This window comes from Haplochromis burtoni, unplaced genomic scaffold, assembly GCF_018398535.1.
Source record: "Haplochromis burtoni strain Fernald_Lab_line unplaced genomic scaffold, NCSU_Asbu1 Contig_39, whole genome shotgun sequence".
Taxonomy (NCBI): domain Eukaryota; kingdom Metazoa; phylum Chordata; class Actinopteri; order Cichliformes; family Cichlidae; genus Haplochromis; species Haplochromis burtoni.
The window spans coordinates 204,170-224,722 of NW_024582400.1; the positions used below are offsets into that span (position 1 = coordinate 204,170).

The following is a 20,553-nucleotide window of genomic DNA, read 5'->3' on the forward strand; positions in this document are numbered from 1 at the left end:
GGCATTTTTAACAAATCAAATTTTGAGCTCTCCGGCTCAAATCTGAAAATTGTTCTTATGAAGCTACTTTTGGCAGAAAGTGGAATCACAACGTGCTTATGATGTCCCACGACAAGTGAAGTGTTGCTAATACAAAAAAAAAAAAAAAAAAAAAGCAGAACACATTCCTGGTGCGATTAGTTGCAAATCAAAGAGTGTGGAGGGTTACCACCTGCTGCAGCATGCTGCTCAGCTTTACAAAAATAAAAAATTAATACAATTAATTCACACTGCAGGCTTTTAACATCGCTTTTGCCCACTGTCTGATTAGCAAAATAATGAATTTAAAGAAGAAATAATCACATCTACAATAAAAAAGAAAACAGCTTATCTCTGACACAAGGATGCAGGATTTCTCTTCTAATGAAATATTTATTAATTTTCTTTTTTTTGTTTAGCAGTTCGAGCTAAATGATTGCATCAAGCTGCTTTGAAGCCACCGCGGCATTTGACTTGCAAATACCAGCAGGCGTTTTTGTAATTTAAGCCTGCAGCCGCAAACAAGACCATGATATAATCATTGTCTATTTCTGATGATGCACATAGACAAACACCACCGCAGAATTAAGCGACGGTGTGTGCTCCCAACCCCCCACCTTCCCCAACGTAATCAAGTTAAGTCAAAGAGTGGCGCAGCCAGGCCCACGCTAATAGCCAATCGGCCGCTGTCTTGAAAACTTCTCCAAGCCATGTGCCCTTGCTAAAGGAGACAAGACGGACATTCATCTCATCAGCACTGCAATTACTGGGATTAGAGGCATGCATGATTACAAACTATTGTGAAAAATAATTATATTTCATCAGGGTCGACTTCTTGCTTACCAATCCACGCTTGGTTGAGAGGACGGCGACGGGCAAGAGAAGACATTATCGCACCGGGACACAAAGCAGAGTTCACATTAGGTTGTGCAGTCAAATAAAGCCTGGTATGTAGTTGTGTGGCATGCCTATAATAAGCCTAAAACACGTCATAAAGTCAGTGGGAACAGCTGTTTAGGTTTTTTTTGAAGAAGACAAGCTTGAGACTGGAGGCTTGAATGTAAAGACATCATCTATTCTTATCTTTCCGGCTGTTCTCAAAGATCCTAAATCATCATTTACTGTATGAAGAGTTTTGATGTCGCCTGTGGATAAACACAAGATTCGCAAAGCATCAAATGGATGAAAAAAATAAATAAAAACAACAATAATGCACTTTTTTTTTATTGCTCAAAGTTAAATGAAGGAATTGATACCCTGACACGTCTGTTTTTGGCTACATTGGACAACATTAGTAGAGATACAGGCATGAAGTATGGGCTCATTATTAGGACACAGAGACCTACAGTTCCACCAGATGTACAATCCAGGGACCAGGGCTTCTCAAAGTTTTCATGAATGAGCACAAATGAGGGCAACAGAGGATTAAAAAACTTTACTGTTTGTAATCTCTCTGCTTCGAGGATGATGCTTGTATTTCTGAGTGACGGCTGGAGCCTACTTGTCCAAGAAGATGCTTCCTTGCTGTTGTTCAGAACTACAGTTCCTCTAACGGCCACTTGAGGCTGGCTACAAAAGTGGGTCAATCCTCACATACTTCACTAGTATGGCTAGTCGGAGCAAACATATTACATGTTAGATTTTAACCCTTTGTGGATCGTTTCATCCTTCCTTTTGGCTAATGGACGCTTTTTTGTAAGGTTGCTGCTGTGCTTTGGATCATTATCCTATTACATGACATAATTTGGCCAACATTTAGCTGTTGGACAGATGTCTCACATTTGACTGTAGAATACTTTGGTATACAGAGGAGTTCATGGTCGGTCAGCTTAATGACTGCAAGATACTCTGAGGCTGCAAAACAAGCCCAAATCATGACCCCTCCACCACTGTGCTGACAGCTGGTATGAGGTCTTTTTGTTGATATGGCACATTTATGAAGTCCTGTGATTTGTTGAGATGTAACTTTGCAAGCCTAAGCTGCACAGCCAAGTTCTTTTTTTTTTAGAGATAAGAGGCTTTTCCTGTTCAACTCTCCAAACAGGCCACACTTGTTCAGTCTTTTTTCTCATTTTACTGTCACGAACATTTCTTCGTTTTTTTGCACTTTCTCCAAGTATTACATGATCTGACCTTGGGCTTAATTTGCTGCGATGTCTGTTAGTAGGAATATTGTGGCATTGACTTAACACACAACAGAATTTATGCACTTTCAGAGGTGCTCACATTTGCAGATGAGAAAATAAAGTGAATTTGCTTAGCAGCACCTGGCTGTTGCTTAACTTCTTGATTTCTATGGAACCAGTGGCAGTGAACTTTCTTTCTTCTTCAACACTACATGTATGATTCATGACCGTGATAAAAACTGTGAATGAATTAAATGTACAGCGGAGGATTCTTGCGAATTACCAGGGACCGCCACTGGCCTGCAGGCCACACTTTGAGAACCGTGGCTTTGGCCTAACTTTCAGTCTTTATGCTAAGTTTGTTGGTTGTTAAAAGTAGCTTCATATTCAGAGAAGTGACATGACAGTGGTATCAATTTTCTTATTTAACTCTTGGAAAGAGCATAATAATGAGAGGGGGGGTCAATATTCCCATTATAGCAAAAAATAAAAAATGCTAGTGACAGGCACTTGACCTTTATGTTGAAAGGCCAAATGCTAAAATGGCCACACCTCCATGGCGAGTGGGTAGGCAGTGAACCAGTGGAGGAAGCAGAGCGCGAGGGTGATTACTTCCATTTTACAGCCTAACAGCACTGTAAAACCTGATGCTGCTGTGGCCGATTATACTATTTGTAATCACCGTTTCTGTGCAGCTCAAGGTCCAATCACGACCTCCTGCACAGCAGCAAGTGAAGCATCAAATACAAAGACTGAAAACACACCCAATAGACCTCAAACACATTCCAACATCTAGACAGGACATGCCCTGAATGGCACTCCCTTCCTAAAAAACAGATGCCTGCCTCTTCTTTTTCTTTTGTTAAGGAGAGGGAGCTCTCACAAACTATAAACTATTCCATGCAAAGTGAAAGAACATCTGCGTGGATGTCCTAGCCAAAAACAAAACTGAAAGCAAACATTTGTTAGAGTGAGTTTTCTTCTTACCTGTGTCTTTCTGTACTCGATCAGCTGTGACAGGCCAAACGCTGTGGCAACCGCCCCACCGCCTACAAGGGCCGTCCGTTTCAGAGCCCTCCTGAACGCCATCGGCCCTGCAGTGAAGGTACAGGGCAGGACAGAGACAGAGAGAGAGTAGAGACACCTGGGTTAGCAGGCTTTTGACATGCCAGGCATGCCAGTCTGTGAGGTAGTATGCAGATAAAGGGAAGGTGGGAGGGTCCAAATGCTGCAAGTCAGGATGAAAGAGACAAGTTTATTCGCCATGTGACATTTAAAGTATCGGAAAAAACAACTGGCAAAATTATCAATAAGGAAAATACTGTTAGCTAAACCTCCTGAATGGAAAAATCATTATGTGTATCCAGCAGAGCAGGATTAAATGGTAAATGTAATTGTATAGTGCTTTACTTGGTCCCTAAGGTCATTCACACACTGGTGATGGCAAGCTACATTGTAGCTACAGCCATCCTGGGGCGCACTGACAGAGGCGAGGCTGCCGGACACTGGTGCCACCAGGCCTTCTGACCACCCGTAGGCAACGGGTGAAGTGTCTTGCCCAAGGACACAACGACCAAGACTGTCGGAGCCAGGGCTCGAACCGGCAACCTTGCGATTACAGGACAAACTGCCAACTCTTGAGCTACGATCGCCCGTCAACACCATTCAGCACACTTTCATAAGTAACTGCTGCCCAGCAGGGCATTCAAACTGTGGAGGAAAACCAGGAGAGCTGTGAAAACTTCAAGTTTCAGGCGCTCTTCTGAGTCCTGTTAAACATGCAAACACAGACCTGATCCTAGGAAGTCGCTTAGGTTGATTTATCTTTGATGACAGCTTCTATGTTTGCTTATTTGCATTAAGTCTGCATGTCTTAGTGCGTCTCAGTGTTAGCCATTTCCTGTTTTATTTTGATAGTCTTGTGTACCTCGTATTGAGTTTTACCTTCCCTATTTTACCTGATGTAAGTTGTGTTCCCTGGTGTTTCCCATCTCCCTAGTTACCTGTTGCAGATTTATTTTCAGAGTCTCTCTCTGTTTTTTGTCGCGTCCTCCCCCACATGGAAGTGTGTTTTCACTGTCCAGCACTCTCTGACTTTTCCTCCAGGTAAGTTCCCTGTTAAGCATATTTTTGGCCTTTTGTTTTTAATGGACTGCTAGCAATAAAGCTGTGATTTTATCAAGTTCTGTCTCCTGAGTCTTGCATTGGGATCAACTTCTTGCTTTCCACACTGCTAAACCGTGGCAATAGCAGCTAAAACCTGTTTAACTTCAAACAAAGCTAAAGATTATAAGGTGAGATGTGACATGTAGGGTAAACGGACTGTTCTCTCTGCTGAGGTCAGGAAAGCGATTCCGCTCCCTGAAGACCAACACAGAGAGACTGAGGAGGAGCTTCTTCCCGCAGGCGATACGGTCTCTCAATCACACCACCACACAGTACTGACCCACACATATGGTTCTTACACACACACTGGACATTCTGGACATTGTTTTCACTTCATCACTTAATCACTTTAAGCATATTTGCACTGCACAAGACATAATGTGGATTGCACAACACTGGTCACTACATTCTTCATTTCCAGTTAATACTTGTACAGCTGCTGTTATTGTGTGTATATATATTTATTTATTTATATTTCTTCATACATTCTTATATAGTTCTATATTGTGTATTTTGTTGTACAGTTATTTTATTTTCAACTTTAATTTATATATTTTATCTTATTCTTTCCCAGTTAAATTTACCCTTCATTCTAATTTGTGTTGTACAGTTATTTCATTTTTTATATTTTATATTCTTATATTTTATTCCTTCCTAGTAAAATTTACACTTTTTAATTTTTCATATTTATTTCCTATCTTATTCATAGCCCTTTCCTTTTTTTTTCTTTAGGTCACGAGCAGTTGTCTAAGCATTTCACTGCATATCGTACTGTGTATGACTGTGTACGTGACAAATAAAAATTTGAACTTGAACTTGAAAAACATGTTCAATTCGATGTGGATCCTAATGCAACGGCTTATTTCTACAACAATATCAGCATTTTTCCTGACCACTCAAAAATGTTTTGGCATCCCACTAAAGGAAAACCACCAAATTTATTTATTAAGTTTAAATAACGAAGAAAAAAACACATATTTTTGGAATTTCTAGCTCAGATGAGAGAAGGCATAAAAACTTCAGAAGAAAAAGATCAGAAGACTTACATTAAATGGCCTTGGGGCAGGCCTCTTCATTAGCCTTACATCATAGCGGTTGCCTGGTGAGCTAAATAGGTGATCACTGTTATTTCTAACAAGTATGGATTTTAGTTACTCATATTTATAATATATTTATATGTATATGTGGAACAAAAAGGCTCACTCTCAACCAAGAAAACCCCTGAATGTGAATCCAAATTCCATGTCTACTGGAACATATCAGTAAATCGTTTAGATGTCCACAAACCTTTGGCCACTAAGTGTAATTCTACCTGTGTAAAAAGGGACTATAGAAGGAACAGTTTCATCATTAATCTACCCATCGATTACTGCCTAACATTACATGATCATCGGGTGTATAAAAGGGTATAAAAGGGTAGCAAATAGTAAGTGCTGATGTTTAACAAAGAAAAAAGCAGCAAATCTCAGCAAAGAAGAAGCAAAACTTTTTAGCATCAAATGCATAACATGCCAAAAAAACATAATTTCTTCAGCTCTCTGACAAAGGAAGTATAAAGTCTAACCAGGTTACATGCAGTAAATAACTACAATTAAAACTCATCTGGTCAGGTTTTACAGGTTACATCAGAGAAAATAATACTTGAAGAAAATGCAACTAAAATTGATCCCCAATGAATATGATGATGTTGACTCTTTAATATTCTGATAATGAGTCTGTGCCGTAACGAGCACGACGTGACACACATTGCTCTGCACGCCGGCCCACGAGCTTCAATTCCCATCAGGTGAGCCCCAGTAAAGTATTTGCATTCCTACTGTAACGTACGCCGAAAAACAAGTTTCCAGGGAGCGCAGTGCACCGCAGCAGATTCTAATGCATTTTAATAAAGCAGATGGCCCAAAGGTCAACAAGCAGTTTGCTGTAATTAATGACCTATTACATGTAGCATACCACTGTGGCAGCCAGACATTAGCCACACAAACGCTGTCTTTTATTATTTTTACTGCCAACTTTTGACCAAATTCTAAACTTTTCCTCTCAAAACAACAACTACAAATTAATAACAGTATCAACTTTTTTCACACCTATAAGTCAGGCTGAAGTTTGCCTTCTTCTGAATTTTGTTTGGGTGAATTAAAACATGTTCAAAAGACATCAAAAGCAAACAAACAGTCATTTTGCTTGAAGTGTCCAGTCCCAGTCTGCATTTTATCTTCTAGTAATTACACCACGATGTACCAAATAGGCATGGACTCTACAGGGCTTCAAGCAGTCTTTGAAAATAGATTTTAGTCGAAGTAAAGCTTCTGAACCTTCACGTCAAAATGAGCCAGCTGATGCGGTGTGGTATCTAAACAGCGCCTCCCTTTGAAAGTTTCCAAGCAAGCCTGGATGGAAAGAAGCCAAGGGACACACCCAGAGAGAGTACATCAGTAAATGCCATCTTAGTTGTTGACTGGGTTTAACTATTAATGGCGATCGTGGCTCAAGAGTTGGGAGTTCGCCTTGTAATCGGAAGGTTGCCGGTTCGAGCTCCAGCTTGGTCTCGGTCGTTGTGTCCTTGCGCAAGACACTTCACCTGTTGCCTACTGGTGGTGGTCAGACACCGGTGGCGCCAGTGTCCGGCAGCCTCGCCTCTGTCAGTACGCCCCAGGGTGGCTGTGGCTACAATGTAGCTTGCCATCACAAGTGTGTGAATGTGTGTGTGAATGGGTGGATGACTGGATGTGTAAAGCGCTTTGGGGTCCTTAGGGACTAGTAAAGCGCTATACAAATACAGGCCATTTACCATTTATTAGCAATTACCCAACAGCCAGATATCAATTAACAAAGCACGATTTCGCTATGTTAACTTTAACTAGGCTAAATTACGCAATCTGTGTGAAAACCTGCATTAAGACTAGGTGAGTCTGACAAATTTAGCTCAGTGTGCAATTTATTGCCTCCAAAAGTCCAGCAGGGGGCGACTTTCCTACTTTCAAAAACAAATCTGACAGCCCTGATACGTCTTCCTTGACCAATGGCCTCAGTAAGCACTATTCTAATATGTTTATGGTCCCAATCACAAGTTTAAATCATTACTTAAAAGAACATGATGCTAATTTTGAAGATTAAGGTCCCATTTGTGGTCCACATCACTGGTCCCCATAATGTGGACGCCAACAAAGTGACGATGAAAATAATTAGCCTGACGTTTCACAATGAGACCAGTCGCTCCATCGTTCCACTTTTTTTCTTTTTCCAAAAAGAAAAAAAATCACAGACAGGAATAAATTATACCAATTAACTAAAAACCCTCAAAGACAAGGTATTGCACCAGCTGTGTGGGGCAATCTGGCATTTTAAAACATGAGCACTAGCCCAGACTTTCACAATCGGTGCCTCCTTTAGTGCTGTGATGTCAAACTCAAAAAATCTATTACATAGCTATTTACTTTGGTGTAGCATGAATGGCCATGTGGGAGGTGTTTATCAGTTAAGATAAAGCTAAAACCTTTGAAATATAGTTAAAAGGCCAAAATGTACACCCTCATTCCTGCTTTTTGAAGTTGACCGGTTGGAGTCCAGGCCGATTCTGGCCCCCGGACCTCAGGTTTGACACCCCTGATTTTGTGAGTGAAGCAACTAGGACTCTTAAACTCTATGTTATTAACATGGCACACCATATTCATGCCACTACTGGTGTCTTCGTGTCACTGGGGAAAGTCACCAGCTTTCACTTAGAGCAGCCTGCAGGCTCATTATGAATCCGGAAGAGGAGGAGGGGGTGATTTTTATGAAGAAACACGTGAAATTTGTGGCTTTTTCTTTTAATTCAAAATGTCCTACTTGGGAGTGTTTGCTTTTAACAGCAGGTGGTGGTATACCGATGCAGGTACGCCGGGCCACACAAGAGGAAGTCGGTTTGATCTTTAACTGTTGTCCTGCCGTGGATCAAAATGTAAGCGATCAGTGTCAGTGTGGTCTCTGAGGGGGGAGATTACGATTGACCTTCGCCTTTCCGTTGTAAAAAAGAAGAAGAAAAAAAAGGCTACATACACTTCAAAGGGTGTGTGAAATATTTAGCCGTTCACGCGGGCTTAAATAGCCTAAAAAGACACGTAAATATGGCCCGTGTTTAGCTCCACGAACACGATAAAACTAAAGGGTAGTCTCTCAGCCCTATAGCGGCTAGCGAAGAAAAATTCGCAGATGTTCTGCTTTTTTTCCTTTATTGGGGTCGGGAAAGAAAAGAAAAACACGGGTTAGACAATCATTTAGAGCGGCTTTAAAATGTCCGAAAATCACCGGGTGACACAACAAACATTCCCACTTACAGGACTTGGTGCTTCGTGGCTGGATAAAAGTCGCTCGGGGCGATGCAGGGCGGCGACTGGGGGCATCGGTAGCTATCCAAACCGTAGCTTGAGTGAGCGCTTGACAGCTACAACCAGGAAGCCCGGCGGGCACGTCGAGCGACGTCGTGGAGAGCCAATCGGAGGGCGGAGCTCGGCTGAGAGCGTCCAATTGGGTTCGAGCGGAGGCGGTGCCACGTAAATTGATGTAAGGCAAAGGCAGGATTGCGCAACTCCGCTCTTTTCTTCATCCTCCTTGGGGATAATAACAACGAGCCAGCTGTCGTTTCCTCTGTTATTTAGGACAGAAGGCGTGCACATATAAGTAAACCAAGCACCCTGCAGATTAAAGCATGTGTAGTAGTATTCTTGTGTGTTTAAAAACTACATAAAAAGTGTGCTTTTATATACTTTTACACACGTTTACAACTAGATAAGTCCAATCTGAATCCCCCACTGCAGCCGTACATCTATTAAAACTACATTAAACTTAATTATAAACATAATTTACAAATTCACTGAGCCGCTTTCTAACCACACACACACACACACACATACTCACTCACACACTCACTCACACCACCCCTCTGTGGCCAGTGCGTGCGTAATGGGGCTTGGAGCGCGTAAGCACGTAAACAAAAGCACATTGTCGGTGCCACTGGCAGCCAGTCTGCAAAGCCAAAGAGTGGCTGAAGTGAACAGTCATTTCCATCGCTCCGTCCATACAGCCAGAGAGCTTCAGAAGATCCACGAGCAGCAACACAGTAGGGATGGGATTACTCACCAGCGTCCTCCCGCACTGGATCCACATCTAAGGTAGTGGAAATGTTACTCTTTTGAGTTTAAATGGGGGGACTGGGCTCGCTAACAAATTATCTGTTGTTTCTGTTTCGTGCCAGGAGACGTTTGGGGCACAATAGGAGGCTGTGGAAAATCAATTGTAAGGTGAGTTTGCTTGTTTCACCTTAAAAAAAATATTATAATTAAATATATCAACAAAAAAGCATTGACGGTGAATTCCAGCGACATTGCCTCACTAGAGCATCACTTTATCGCACTTTTAAACACGTTTCATCATCTGCGTGTGTTGTTGCAGTGATCATGCCGTGCGTCCAGACCCAGTGCGGCTCGTCGCCTCAAGGAGCCAGCCCAGCCTCCCAGAGCTCCGGCGGAGAGCGCAGCTGCGACTTCCTCACTCCGGAGTTTGTCAAGTTCAGCATGGATCTTACTAACAGTGAAGTGTCGGCTGGAGCCTCGGGCCCCACCTTCGGCCCCCTGGCGGACTCTTACGGCTCTGGGTACGACGTAAAGCCCCCGTGTCTGTTTCAGATGCAGGTCCAGGGGGAGCTGCCGTGCGTCAAGGTGGAGGATGCGCACGGGTGCCCGCGCTATCAGCCGAATCAGCACCCAGCGCACCAGTCAGACGAGCTCCTTTCTTCCCCGAGCCCCGTTTATTACTACCGCTCCCCCTCCCCGCACTCCTCCCTCACGCCCAACTTCCAGCTTCCGTCGGGACACATTTGGGAGGACTCCGGCTCCCTGTACAGCTTTCGGCAGGACTATTTGGCGGCGCACAGGAAAAACGCGCTGTCCAGGTTTTCCCTGCTGTCCCTAAAACACGCGCAACACGACGGCCAGAGTTTGTCCACGTGCCAGGTGAAGTTTGACGGAGCTCTGGCGCACCAGCAGCTGGAAACACCCACCGTTTTGGGCTCCACCGGCCTGGGCAAACAGAGCGGTGTTGGATTTGCTCACCCACTCCATCTCGCGCACGGCCACCACTTTATGGAATACCAGACTTCTTCTGCGCCCGGCCGAGGACCGCTGAGCTCAGAGGGGGTGTGCGCGGTATGCGGGGATAACGCAGCCTGCCAGCACTACGGAGTGCGCACCTGCGAGGGCTGCAAGGGGTTCTTCAAGGTTTGTTTTCAGTGAAGGCTTAATACAAATCTGCAGTTTTAAAGGAAACTCTGAAGATCTGAAAGTTGTTTTTTATGGATATTTACTCCCTTTTTTAGCACAAAAGTCTTCCAACATTTCTGTGAAAAATATGATGAAAAAATAACTACACACCCACGGGAATTATATCCCATAATGCAACTCTAATTCCAAGTAATTGGCTATAATATAAAGCTTCCCCCGGGGAGCTCTGACCGGCCTTCTAAATTGGACAATAGACTCCAGAGGCACGTTTTGTTCTCTTGGTCTCTTGACACGCGCGTTAAACGTCGCGAATGTCCTGTATGAAAATGGTCACCAACGTGCCGTGAATCAAAACCTTCTCCTTCGTCTTTCACTGGGAGATTCCCCGGGGCCAGTCTCCAAATTATGAATGACCACGACCCTCTATTTACCCAGACCTGCCTGTCCGACTGCTCAGCGCCTCAGATGGCCCACAGGAGCAAGAGTGCTGCTGATAATTTTGAAGGAACAATTTAACCCCTTTGTTAGGTTACTTTTACCTTTCTTATCTTTCTAAAATGGCTCAAAAGTATTTTTTTAACAATGAGCCCTCTGAGATGTATTGTCATGACAGTATGTTTATAAAAAAAAGTCCGCTATTACTATTGTTATGTCTCTTCTTGTTGTTTCTTTCATAGGGACCTTTTTTTTGTTCCTTTTTCTCATATTAGATCTTTTAAAAGATCCATATGGCTCCATATTTCAGACTAATCCACCAGCACACGTTTCTAGAGACCAAAATTGTGCTTTAATTTGAAAATTTTACAAGAAAATTTCCAAAAATCTCTTACTAGAAAAAGAAAAGGTACTGTGTAAAGTTTTTAGAGAACAGCAGCAAGTGGTAGATGTGTTTAGAGCACTGAAAGTTGTTTCAAGTTTTTAAGAAACACACCAACAAGTGAGATTTTTATTAACCAAAGAGTCCTTTAACCATCAGGTGTGTTTGCTGGATCAGGAAGAAGACTGATGTAAATTCGACCACACCTCAGCCCGAAAGCCATGAACCTATTAAAGTGCAGGATTGTATTTTTCAAAAGGTATATAGAGTAATATGCAGATTCTTCTTCTCTTTGTGCAGCGCACAGTGCAAAAAAATGCCAAGTATGTGTGCTTGGCTGCCAAAAGCTGCCCTGTGGACAAACGCAGAAGGAACCGATGCCAATATTGCCGTTTCCAGAAGTGCCTCGCAGTGGGAATGGTCAAAGAAGGTAAACTGATAGAGCCAAAAAGCTTCTTAAACCATTATTCTTGGTGCCGTTTAGGAGGTCAGAGCTGAAAAGTGTCGCCCTCTTCATCTTTTCCTCTGCAGTGGTGAGGACAGACAGCCTGAAAGGTCGAAGAGGTCGCTTGCCGTCCAAACCCAGAGCTCTTCCAGACGCCTCCTCACCTGGCAGCGCCCTCCTGAGCGCCCTCATCAGGGCGCATGTGGAGTCCAATCCTCCACCTTCTCGCCTGGACTACTCCAAAGTAAGTAGAACTGACACTGTTGATAAAAGACTAAGACATAGTAGAGTTATAATCATTTGTATCCTCCTTCATTCCAATCTGATCTGACCGGTGACCTTTAAATGCAGTTTAAAGAGAATCCAGGAAGTCCCCCAGGAGACGATGCTCAGCATGTCCGCCAGTTTTATGACCTCCTGACCAGATCGATAGAGGTTATTCGGGGTTGGGCGCAGAAGATCCCGGGTTTCACCTCTCTACCTAAACATGACCAAGACCTTCTCTTCTACTCTGCCTTCCTGGAACTTTTTGTTTTACGGTTGTCGTACAGGTAAATAACCTTTTACACATTTTATATAGAATTTATTTTCCTATTTACTTATTTATTTATTCACCTCTGCCCTCCAGCTTCACACGTTAACCACAGGCTGTTGTAACATTTCAGATCCAACCCAGAAGAAGGGAAACTGATCTTCTGTGACGGGTCAGTGTGGCACCGGCTCCAGTGTCTGCGGGGCTTTGGCGAATGGATTGACAGCATTGTTGAATTTTCTGCCAATCTGCAGAGGATGAACTTGGACGTCTCCACCTTCTCCTGTATATGCACCCTCGCCCTGGTCACCGGTGAGACGTCCAAGAACATTTTCCGCTTCATGCGATTTACAAAGCTTAAAGACATAACCGATAAATGCTACATTCAAGTGACCCTGGATTATCTATTTTGATAATATTCAACATGGGAGTGTTACCATTTACAATATTTTTTGTCATTAACACAGCTCCAGTTTAAAAAAAGAAAAATCAAAATAAAGATAAAAGAACAATATTGTATAATCAGTCACATTATTAAATCATGCCAGGATGTGAAGCTTTAATTTACTGAGGATAAACTTTCCTGAATGTGAACTACATGTTTAAGGGATGACAAGTAAGCTGGACTGATTGTTATTGATTTAGTTTCTCTGTCTTATCTCATGACTATTTTCCAGTCAATGGTACCTGCAGTACTGATTGACCAATTTTCTTGTAGCTCAACTAAGTAACTAAATAATAAAGAAAGATTAGATTTCAGTAAGAAAAAAAGACATCCTCTTGATGAGTCAGTGGTAACATCTGAACATGTGAAATGACAGATAACTGGATACGACTTTAGCAGAAATGTTTTAAATTATAATCAGCTGAAACACTTAAAACTAATAGAAAAAAATAGCTAAAACAATTCCTGTTATCTAAAATCACAGTTTTGCATTTTATCTTGCCAAGTTGAGGATTTAGGGTACTTACCCTGAATGTAATCCTAATCAAAAGCATTTTTTCTTCTGATCAAGTAAAAATGCGAAAAATATGCGAAACTTGGCAAAAGGTGTGCAATTTCACATAATTTGTGACATCATGTAGAATAATAAGTGCAATAATTAGTGTAACTGGTTTAAATAGTTATCTAAAAGTTCCAAGTAATTAGCCCAGATTAAAGGGTAATGGCTGGAAATAGTGAAAAAAACAACAAACAACAACAAAACAATAGTTTGTTTGACAACTTGTTGATAAAAGTTATGGATAAATTGTTAGTCATTTAATTATGGTTGAAATAGTTAGCAAATTATAATAACTAACTTTCTAGTTAAAATAGATAAATATCTTAAAAATGATTTAAAAGTAATGGATACGTTTCTATTAGCTAAATATGACTGCGAAAAAGTAAAGACAACAGCTAAAGTTAGCTAAAAGCAAAGACGTAATATTATATAGAATTTTTTAAAATAACAAAAATGGTAAAAACAAAAATTTGGGGGGAATAATTAGTTTAAGGTAATTTAATAGTGTAATTTGTTTTTTTAAAAAGTGGTTGAAATAAAGAAAACAGAATTGATAAAAGTAAATTGTTTAAATAGATTTGTTAGCAACAACCAGAGGCTCAAAAATGTTTAATTAAATTTATTGGATAAATGTTTGCTATAATTAGCTAAACTTATCAGCTAATTAACATTACAGACAGTAATGATTGGAAAAGCACTGACACTTCTACCTAAACAAAAATCTCTTTAGTCTACAATTTATTTGATAATGGTTGAAATGTGGTTCATATAATTAATAATAAAAAAAGTTAATATGGGATAAATAGTTTTTAAAATGTTATTAAAATTAATAGTTAGCATAATTAGCTAAACTGACTACTAAAAGGTTAGCTAAAAGTAATTGGGTAGAAAAACTAGTTAAAGCTAATTTGAAATAGTAAAAGAAAACTAGTTGAAATAGCTAAAAGTTTGAGACAAATGAGTTTGTTAGCTAAGTTGAGGCCCGATAAGTGGGCTTTAAAATTGAATAAATTATTAATATAATTAGTCAAACCTATTTGCTAACCAACAGTAACAGATAGTATGGCAAAATCTTAGCTAAACATAATGACTGGAAAAGTATTGAAAATTATACCCAAGCAAAACAATCTTAAATATGCGATTTATAAGATGAACTGAATGGTTGAAATTTGGTTGATAAAACTGAATTTTTAAAAGTTCACATTCTTTGTTATTTTAGAACAAAAGCCTTGAGATGAATGTAGCTACCAAAAGTCTGATTTACAAGTAGTAATTTTACTTAATGAAATTATTGTAGCACCAGTTAAAAGGTAATAAAAGAATTGAATATTTCCTGGTTAACTTTGTAAAGTTAGTTCATTTTTTATTTAATTCTCTACAGAGCGGCATGGACTGAAGGAGCCAAAGAAAGTTGAGGAGCTACAGAGCAGCGTGGTCAGGTGCTTGAAGGACGGTGGGACAAGCGCGGATGGAGGCTCGAGCTGTTGGTCCAATCATTTGTCCAGACTTTTGGAAAAGCTGCCGGAACTTCGCACTCTGTGCATCCAGGGCCTGCAGAGGATTTTCTACCTGAAGCTGGAGGATCTGGTGCCGCCACCAGCCATCATAGATAAGTTATTCCTCGACACGTTGCCATTTTAGAGACAAGAAAGGACACACACGGGGACGGTTTTCTGTGGTTTTCTCGCCGAGGACACTGTAAGACCCCTTTTGCTTTGTTCCCGATAATAATTGCTGACTATCTGGATGTTGTGTGCAAAAAAATAAGAAACAAAAACATTTTTAAAAAGTTATACCGAACCAGAAGATCACATTGGGATGAGAACAAGTGAAATGAGAAGCGGAAGCAATTTAATCCAAGAATTGTGACCACTTAATTTCTAAATATAACTTCACTGAAGCATGCTGATGACTTTGAAAAAAAGGATTAATTTCATTGCAAGACTGAAATAAGCTTTTCCTACCATTATTACTCTGTACAGCGTGATTTAATGAGCCCGTCAGGCCAAAATTATGGACTGCAAGTGACTCAGACGACTTTATTTTACGCTTTCTCCTGCTTCTCATTGTGTACAAAGGCATTTTGATACGAGACAAGGCGTCCCATCATGTTTATTAGTGATTAATAATATTCATTAACCTCTGTTGTCTTCTCAGAGTAAGATGTCATTGTCCACACTTTCATAAATAAAAGACTAAATGAAGTTACACTGGCTGGACTGCTGGGCCTTCTATCATTTATTTGAAACTATGGTTGGACATTTGATTTTTAATCGCAGGAAATGCAGAGTCCCTTTAAAAATGTTATACTGAATTTAATAACAATTCTAATTACAATATATAACATTTAATTCAACTTTCTAACACCTACTGTTGTAAAAACGCATTCTTAAAGAGATTCAATTATTTTATTTTGCTGTTAAATTTTAATTATTTTTCAAACTTATATGTAAGTTTGCATTTTTTAAATGTACTTATTGCATAGACCAAATTTATGTCACATTGTTTTTATGCAAAGGTCATTCTTTCTGTACGTGTTGGTTCGTATTAATGCGATTTTTTTTTTACTTATTATTTTTTATGCATGCAAAAATGCCATAAAGTACTCACCCATACGAACACATTATGGGTAGCTGGCTGCATTTGTGTGAAATGCTGCAACACAGTTTATTGAAAATTTGCATGATTCATGCAGGAAACAGTAAATATGGATGCTAACACCTGCCAGTAAGATGAAAAGAAGTAAAAGTAATATGAGCAGTGTTTCTCCTCTTTAGTTAATTTGCCAGTTTTTTCTGATAAGTAATGAGAAAAGCAAACTTTGGAGATCCATTAAAAAAATAAGCTATAAGAAACCGTATGTGTGCCTGTATATGAATGTAAAGGTCACACTGGCACTGTTTTTTCAAAGTTGGCAGAGTTTACACAGAATTTTCCAAGGCATGACTGTGTGTGTGTGTGTGTGTGTGTGTGTGTGTGTGTGTGTGTGTGTGTGTGTGTGTGTGTGTGTGTGTGTTTTCTGGCCGTCGGCTGCCTGACATTTCTGCAGCCCTTTGGTTAGATGTGGCATTAAAGAAGTCAGTTTCTGCTGCCGTTAGCAAAGATAAAGGCCCAGGATTCAGCATCTACACCAAGAAAGGCCAAACAGAGCAAATAAATGGAGGCGCCGGTGCTGAATATATCCTACGACCTCATGTTGCTCCTGTCCATATGATTAAAATCTCTTCTAAAACATCAGATTTTAAAAGACTTCAGTGAAAAGCCAAATCCTTTAAACAGCAGCCTAAACATTTTTAGTCATACATATGTAAATATTTCAAGCTATTCCAGCTGATTTGTACTCTGCAGCTGGTGACATGTGTTCTCTTCTATCTGGCTGAAAACATTGATTTCATGACTTGAAAAAAAGGTCTTATAGGATGATGTTCCCAAGGAGGTTTTAATAGGCCTGCAGGTCGATATCTGGGGCCGTTCGGGTGCCCCGGCGTGGCGAGCTGAGATAGAGATAAATCGATAACGGTATCTGAGAAACATCCAATTTATTCTGATGATGATGGTGACTGACAGGTGCAGAAAGCGAGTGCAATACAATAACTGATATTTAACAGCCAAACAGTGCTAGTTAGCACCTTTATAAATATGGACATTGAATTAAGGTCACAGACAGGAATGTTTTACAAAAATTAGCCTATAGGAAATCTATTGATCCACAAAGTCATGCTAGAGCATCATCGCATACATAGTATATGTCAGTGCCAAGTCCCTGCAGTACTGTAATACACTGCATAACCAAAGTATTTAGACACCCCCATCTGGAGCTTTAAGGAAACTTGTGCAGCGGTTACCACTGGATCCCAGCCTCGAAGAAGATGTTGGCTTGAGTTTGAAATCATTTGCTATTCATATTGCTAATAACCAAAGAGCAAAACTACAGAGCGCAAGAAAAAGAAATTAAAAGTTCTTTCATACATGGTCTACACAAAGATCAAGCAGCAGACAGTGAACCCAGGCTGTAGCTCATTGCAAAAAAGCACTTTTAATGTCCCATAACTGATATCAGGTAGGGCTGGGCGATATGACCCAAAATTCATATCTCGATATTTTTTAGCTGGATGGCGATATAAGATATATATCTCGATATATTTTTTTAAAGTCATAAAGTAAGAACAAAAAGAGAGTTCTTAGTCAAAGCTGTGTCCCAGATGTCACACAGGCACTTTTATTAACATAGAGCAGATGTACATAAAATTTACTCAAAAATAAATTATGAGCATTTATTAAATAATAATGCTCCATAAATAAAAGAAAATGTTGTTTTTGTGCATAACAAAAAGCTCACAATTGTGCAGTCAAAATGTAAACTAACAGACGCTGAGCATAATAACAAAGAGACAGATTTCACAGCTGCACCACGTCTCTGAACAGGTGCCATTTGTGGTCCTTATAAACACACAGTACGGTAATATTACGTTGAAGCACAGTACGTATCACTCCGCGAGGCTCAGCCGTAATGCTCCGACAATCCATCAAGCGGTGCAGCTCCGTAGCTTACCAAAGTCGTACTAAAACATTTTTTGACAGATTGCTGAGCGCCGTGTTCCACATAAAATCGGTTCGCGGTCAGTAAGCACAACCAGAATTCATACATAAGGCGTGCTGTCAACTTTTGAGAAAATGAAAGGATTTTAGGCTGTGCAGCCTCTGTGGGCTGCATGGCGTTAGCGTGGTTAGCTCGTTAGCGTGGTTAGCTAGCTAACACATTGACGCCGTCCAGCCCCACGCACGGGGCGATGCGCAGTAACTCGTTATCGTAGATTTGCCGTGTCCATCTTGTCGCTTCCTGCAGGTGAAGCGATGGGGGAGGAGGGGGAGTTGTGTTCAGTGAAGGAGAGGCGAGGCCGAGTAAAGTTGCGTAAAGACGAAAGTGGACGAAAGAGAGGCAAACTTGCGGCTCCACAAGTATAATTATAACGTAACATAGACTATATCGATATAAAGGATATTGTCACATCTTATATCTCGTATAAAAATATATCGATATTTTTTAAAAACTCGATATATCGCCCAGCTCTAATATCAGGTGTAAGAACAACATGTAAAAGCACCTTTCATGTTGCATTTATGGATATTTAGCTCACAAAGGCCTCAAAGACTCCAAAATTCACTGTGTGTCAGTTAAATTAAATACAAAATATGGAGTACAAAAATAGGAACAAATGTTGAAGTAACCGGTACCCAATGATTTACTAATATAACATCTCCTAGTTGGTTCTTCTTTAATTCATCACTATCACTACAATAGTCCTGGAGTGATTAAGAGAAACAATGTGAACAATGGATCAACTACTTCACATTTTTATGTGATGTGTTAGCTTTGATGTACCCTCACTTTTAGCTAATGTTGTAGTCCTGTGTTTTATGGTGCGCTGACATGAGCAGCTAAAGGAGAGGATGCTCCAGGAAATTCATCGATAATTCACAGTTGCAGCTTGAAATGTACAAACTGAATTCCCCCAAAAAGTTGGTACGCTGTGTGATGCGGTGATTAAAAAAACGTATAAACTCATATTTTATTTGCAGTAGAACAAAGAAAACATATTAAATGTATAAACTAAGACAGTTTAATATTTTAATGAAAGGTTTAACTCGTACATTTGATTAAGTAAAACAGTAAAAGGTTGGAAAAGTAAGTGCTACCTAAAAAGAACGAACATCTTGCAGACAATCAGGTTCATTGGCAGCAGGTCAGCAACGTGATTGGGTATTAAAAAAAACAAAAAAACCCGCAGTATTTTAAATAAATCACCAAAAAAACACAAATTCTGGAACAATTTCAGAATAATGTCCTGTATGTATAGACTTTTGAATATCTCATCATCTACAGTCCATAATGTCATCAAAAGATTCAGAAAATCTGGAGGAATCTCTGTGCGCAAAGCACAAGGCTGAAAATCAGTACTGGATTGGGATCTTCAGGCCCTCATACAGCATTGCATCAAAAACAGTCACATTTCTGTTGTGGACATCAGTGAAAGAGCTCAAAAACACAAAAATAAAACTCATAAAAACTTGTATTATGCAAAGATGTGTTACAGACGCTTGTCAAAAGAAGAGGGGTTGCTGCACAGTGCAAAACATCTGGTTTGTATCATTCTACAAGTAATCATTTGTTTTATTTTACTCCTTTCCATTTCCACTTCCCGTTTCCTCCTGCCTTCTGTATGTCCCTGTCTGTCACTTACTTTTTGCCAGCATTACCCTGGGAATACACTGGATTTAATGTCACGTTCCCATCACTGTTTTGTTCCATCCTTTGCACAGCTTCAAATCCCACTGGGAGCATTTCAGAAACAGAGCCTTTAGTTTGTGTGGGGTCTTTTATTTTGAAAATTCCCTGGATTCCCTGTGTACTGCTTGTATCTGACTTCCTGCCCTCTTCACCTGCTCTGTGCAGCCTCCTAAAAAAATAGACCTGGCACCATGGGGATGCTTATAAAATACACAAGGAAGCATTGTGTTGAGTTGGCGCGATCAGCTTCAGTGGCACGTCAGAGCCATCGAAGGTTAGTTTTCCCTCATTGTGGTTTTTACTTCCTGTCTTTGTTAATTTCCCCCCGATTTTGTGATTGTCTGGCCCCACTGCCCCCCACCTGTAACTCCTCTGTGGTCATTTCCTGTGCTTCTCTGACTGTGTTGTTCCTAGCCTTCTTTGTGCTCCTTTTAGATTTTTGTATTATTGCTTCATATTTTCAACCCGCCAGTTTTTGTGCACTGCTTTTTGTTGTTTGTAAGTTCTATTAAATATTTCTTTTCTTGGTTTAACTTCATCTTGATTCATTCATCCAAAGCCCAATCCTCTATGACGCCAAGTTGTAGCTGTTCCATCCCAAATTGGAAAACCCACATCTTTATGGAGCTCACTGTGTCCTCCATCAAGAAGAACCATTTCACTTGGAAAACAAATACTGCAAAGAAATAATTAAAAGCCATGGCATTCATGCCCATGATGAGTAGATGTAAATGTTTGACCATAACTATACTTCCTGTGTATGGATCCACCAATGGGCTGCTTCAAAATCTTTTACCTTAGTACAGTGGGGCAAAAAAGTATTTAGTCAGCCACCGATTGTGCAAGTTCCCCCACCTAAAATGATGACAGAGGTCAGTAATTTGCACCAGAGGTAC

General features: G+C 40.4%; 2 protein-coding genes across 4 annotated transcripts in view; one reads left to right on the top strand and one right to left on the bottom strand.

Annotated features, from left to right (window-relative positions):
- gpd2 (glycerol-3-phosphate dehydrogenase 2 (mitochondrial)) overlaps nt 1-8,766 on the bottom strand; it is a 34,719-nt gene extending 25,953 nt beyond the window's left edge. The window contains exons 1-3 of one of the 2 annotated variants that reach the window (XM_005919871.3): nt 8,630-8,766; nt 3,132-3,238; nt 862-870 (exon numbers count right to left, since the gene is read on the bottom strand). In XM_005919871.3, coding sequence (XP_005919933.1) covers nt 862-870; nt 3,132-3,233 — 111 coding nt within the window. In that variant the 5' untranslated portion in view covers nt 3,234-3,238; nt 8,630-8,766. The remainder of the gene's footprint in view (nt 1-861; nt 871-3,131; nt 3,239-8,629) is intronic. The other variant, XM_005919872.3, reaches the window with a different exon arrangement.
- A 97-nt stretch (nt 8,767-8,863) lies between these two features.
- Nucleotides 8,864-15,774, top strand: LOC102309995 (nuclear receptor subfamily 4 group A member 2). Of its 2 annotated transcripts, XM_005919873.3 has the most exons (8): nt 8,864-9,463; nt 9,547-9,592; nt 9,744-10,567; nt 11,688-11,817; nt 11,919-12,076; nt 12,184-12,383; nt 12,498-12,676; nt 14,750-15,773. In XM_005919873.3, exons 3-8 carry the CDS (start codon nt 9,749-9,751, stop codon nt 15,007-15,009), a joined length of 1,746 nt encoding a protein of 581 aa, XP_005919935.1. In that variant the 5' UTR covers nt 8,864-9,463; nt 9,547-9,592; nt 9,744-9,748; the 3' UTR covers nt 15,010-15,773. The 2 variants fall into 2 exon arrangements, with proteins under 2 accessions (XP_005919935.1, XP_042075789.1); XM_042219855.1 differs by having other exon boundaries at nt 8,864-9,592; nt 14,750-15,774.
- The last annotated feature ends 4,779 nt before the right edge of the window (nt 15,775-20,553 follow it).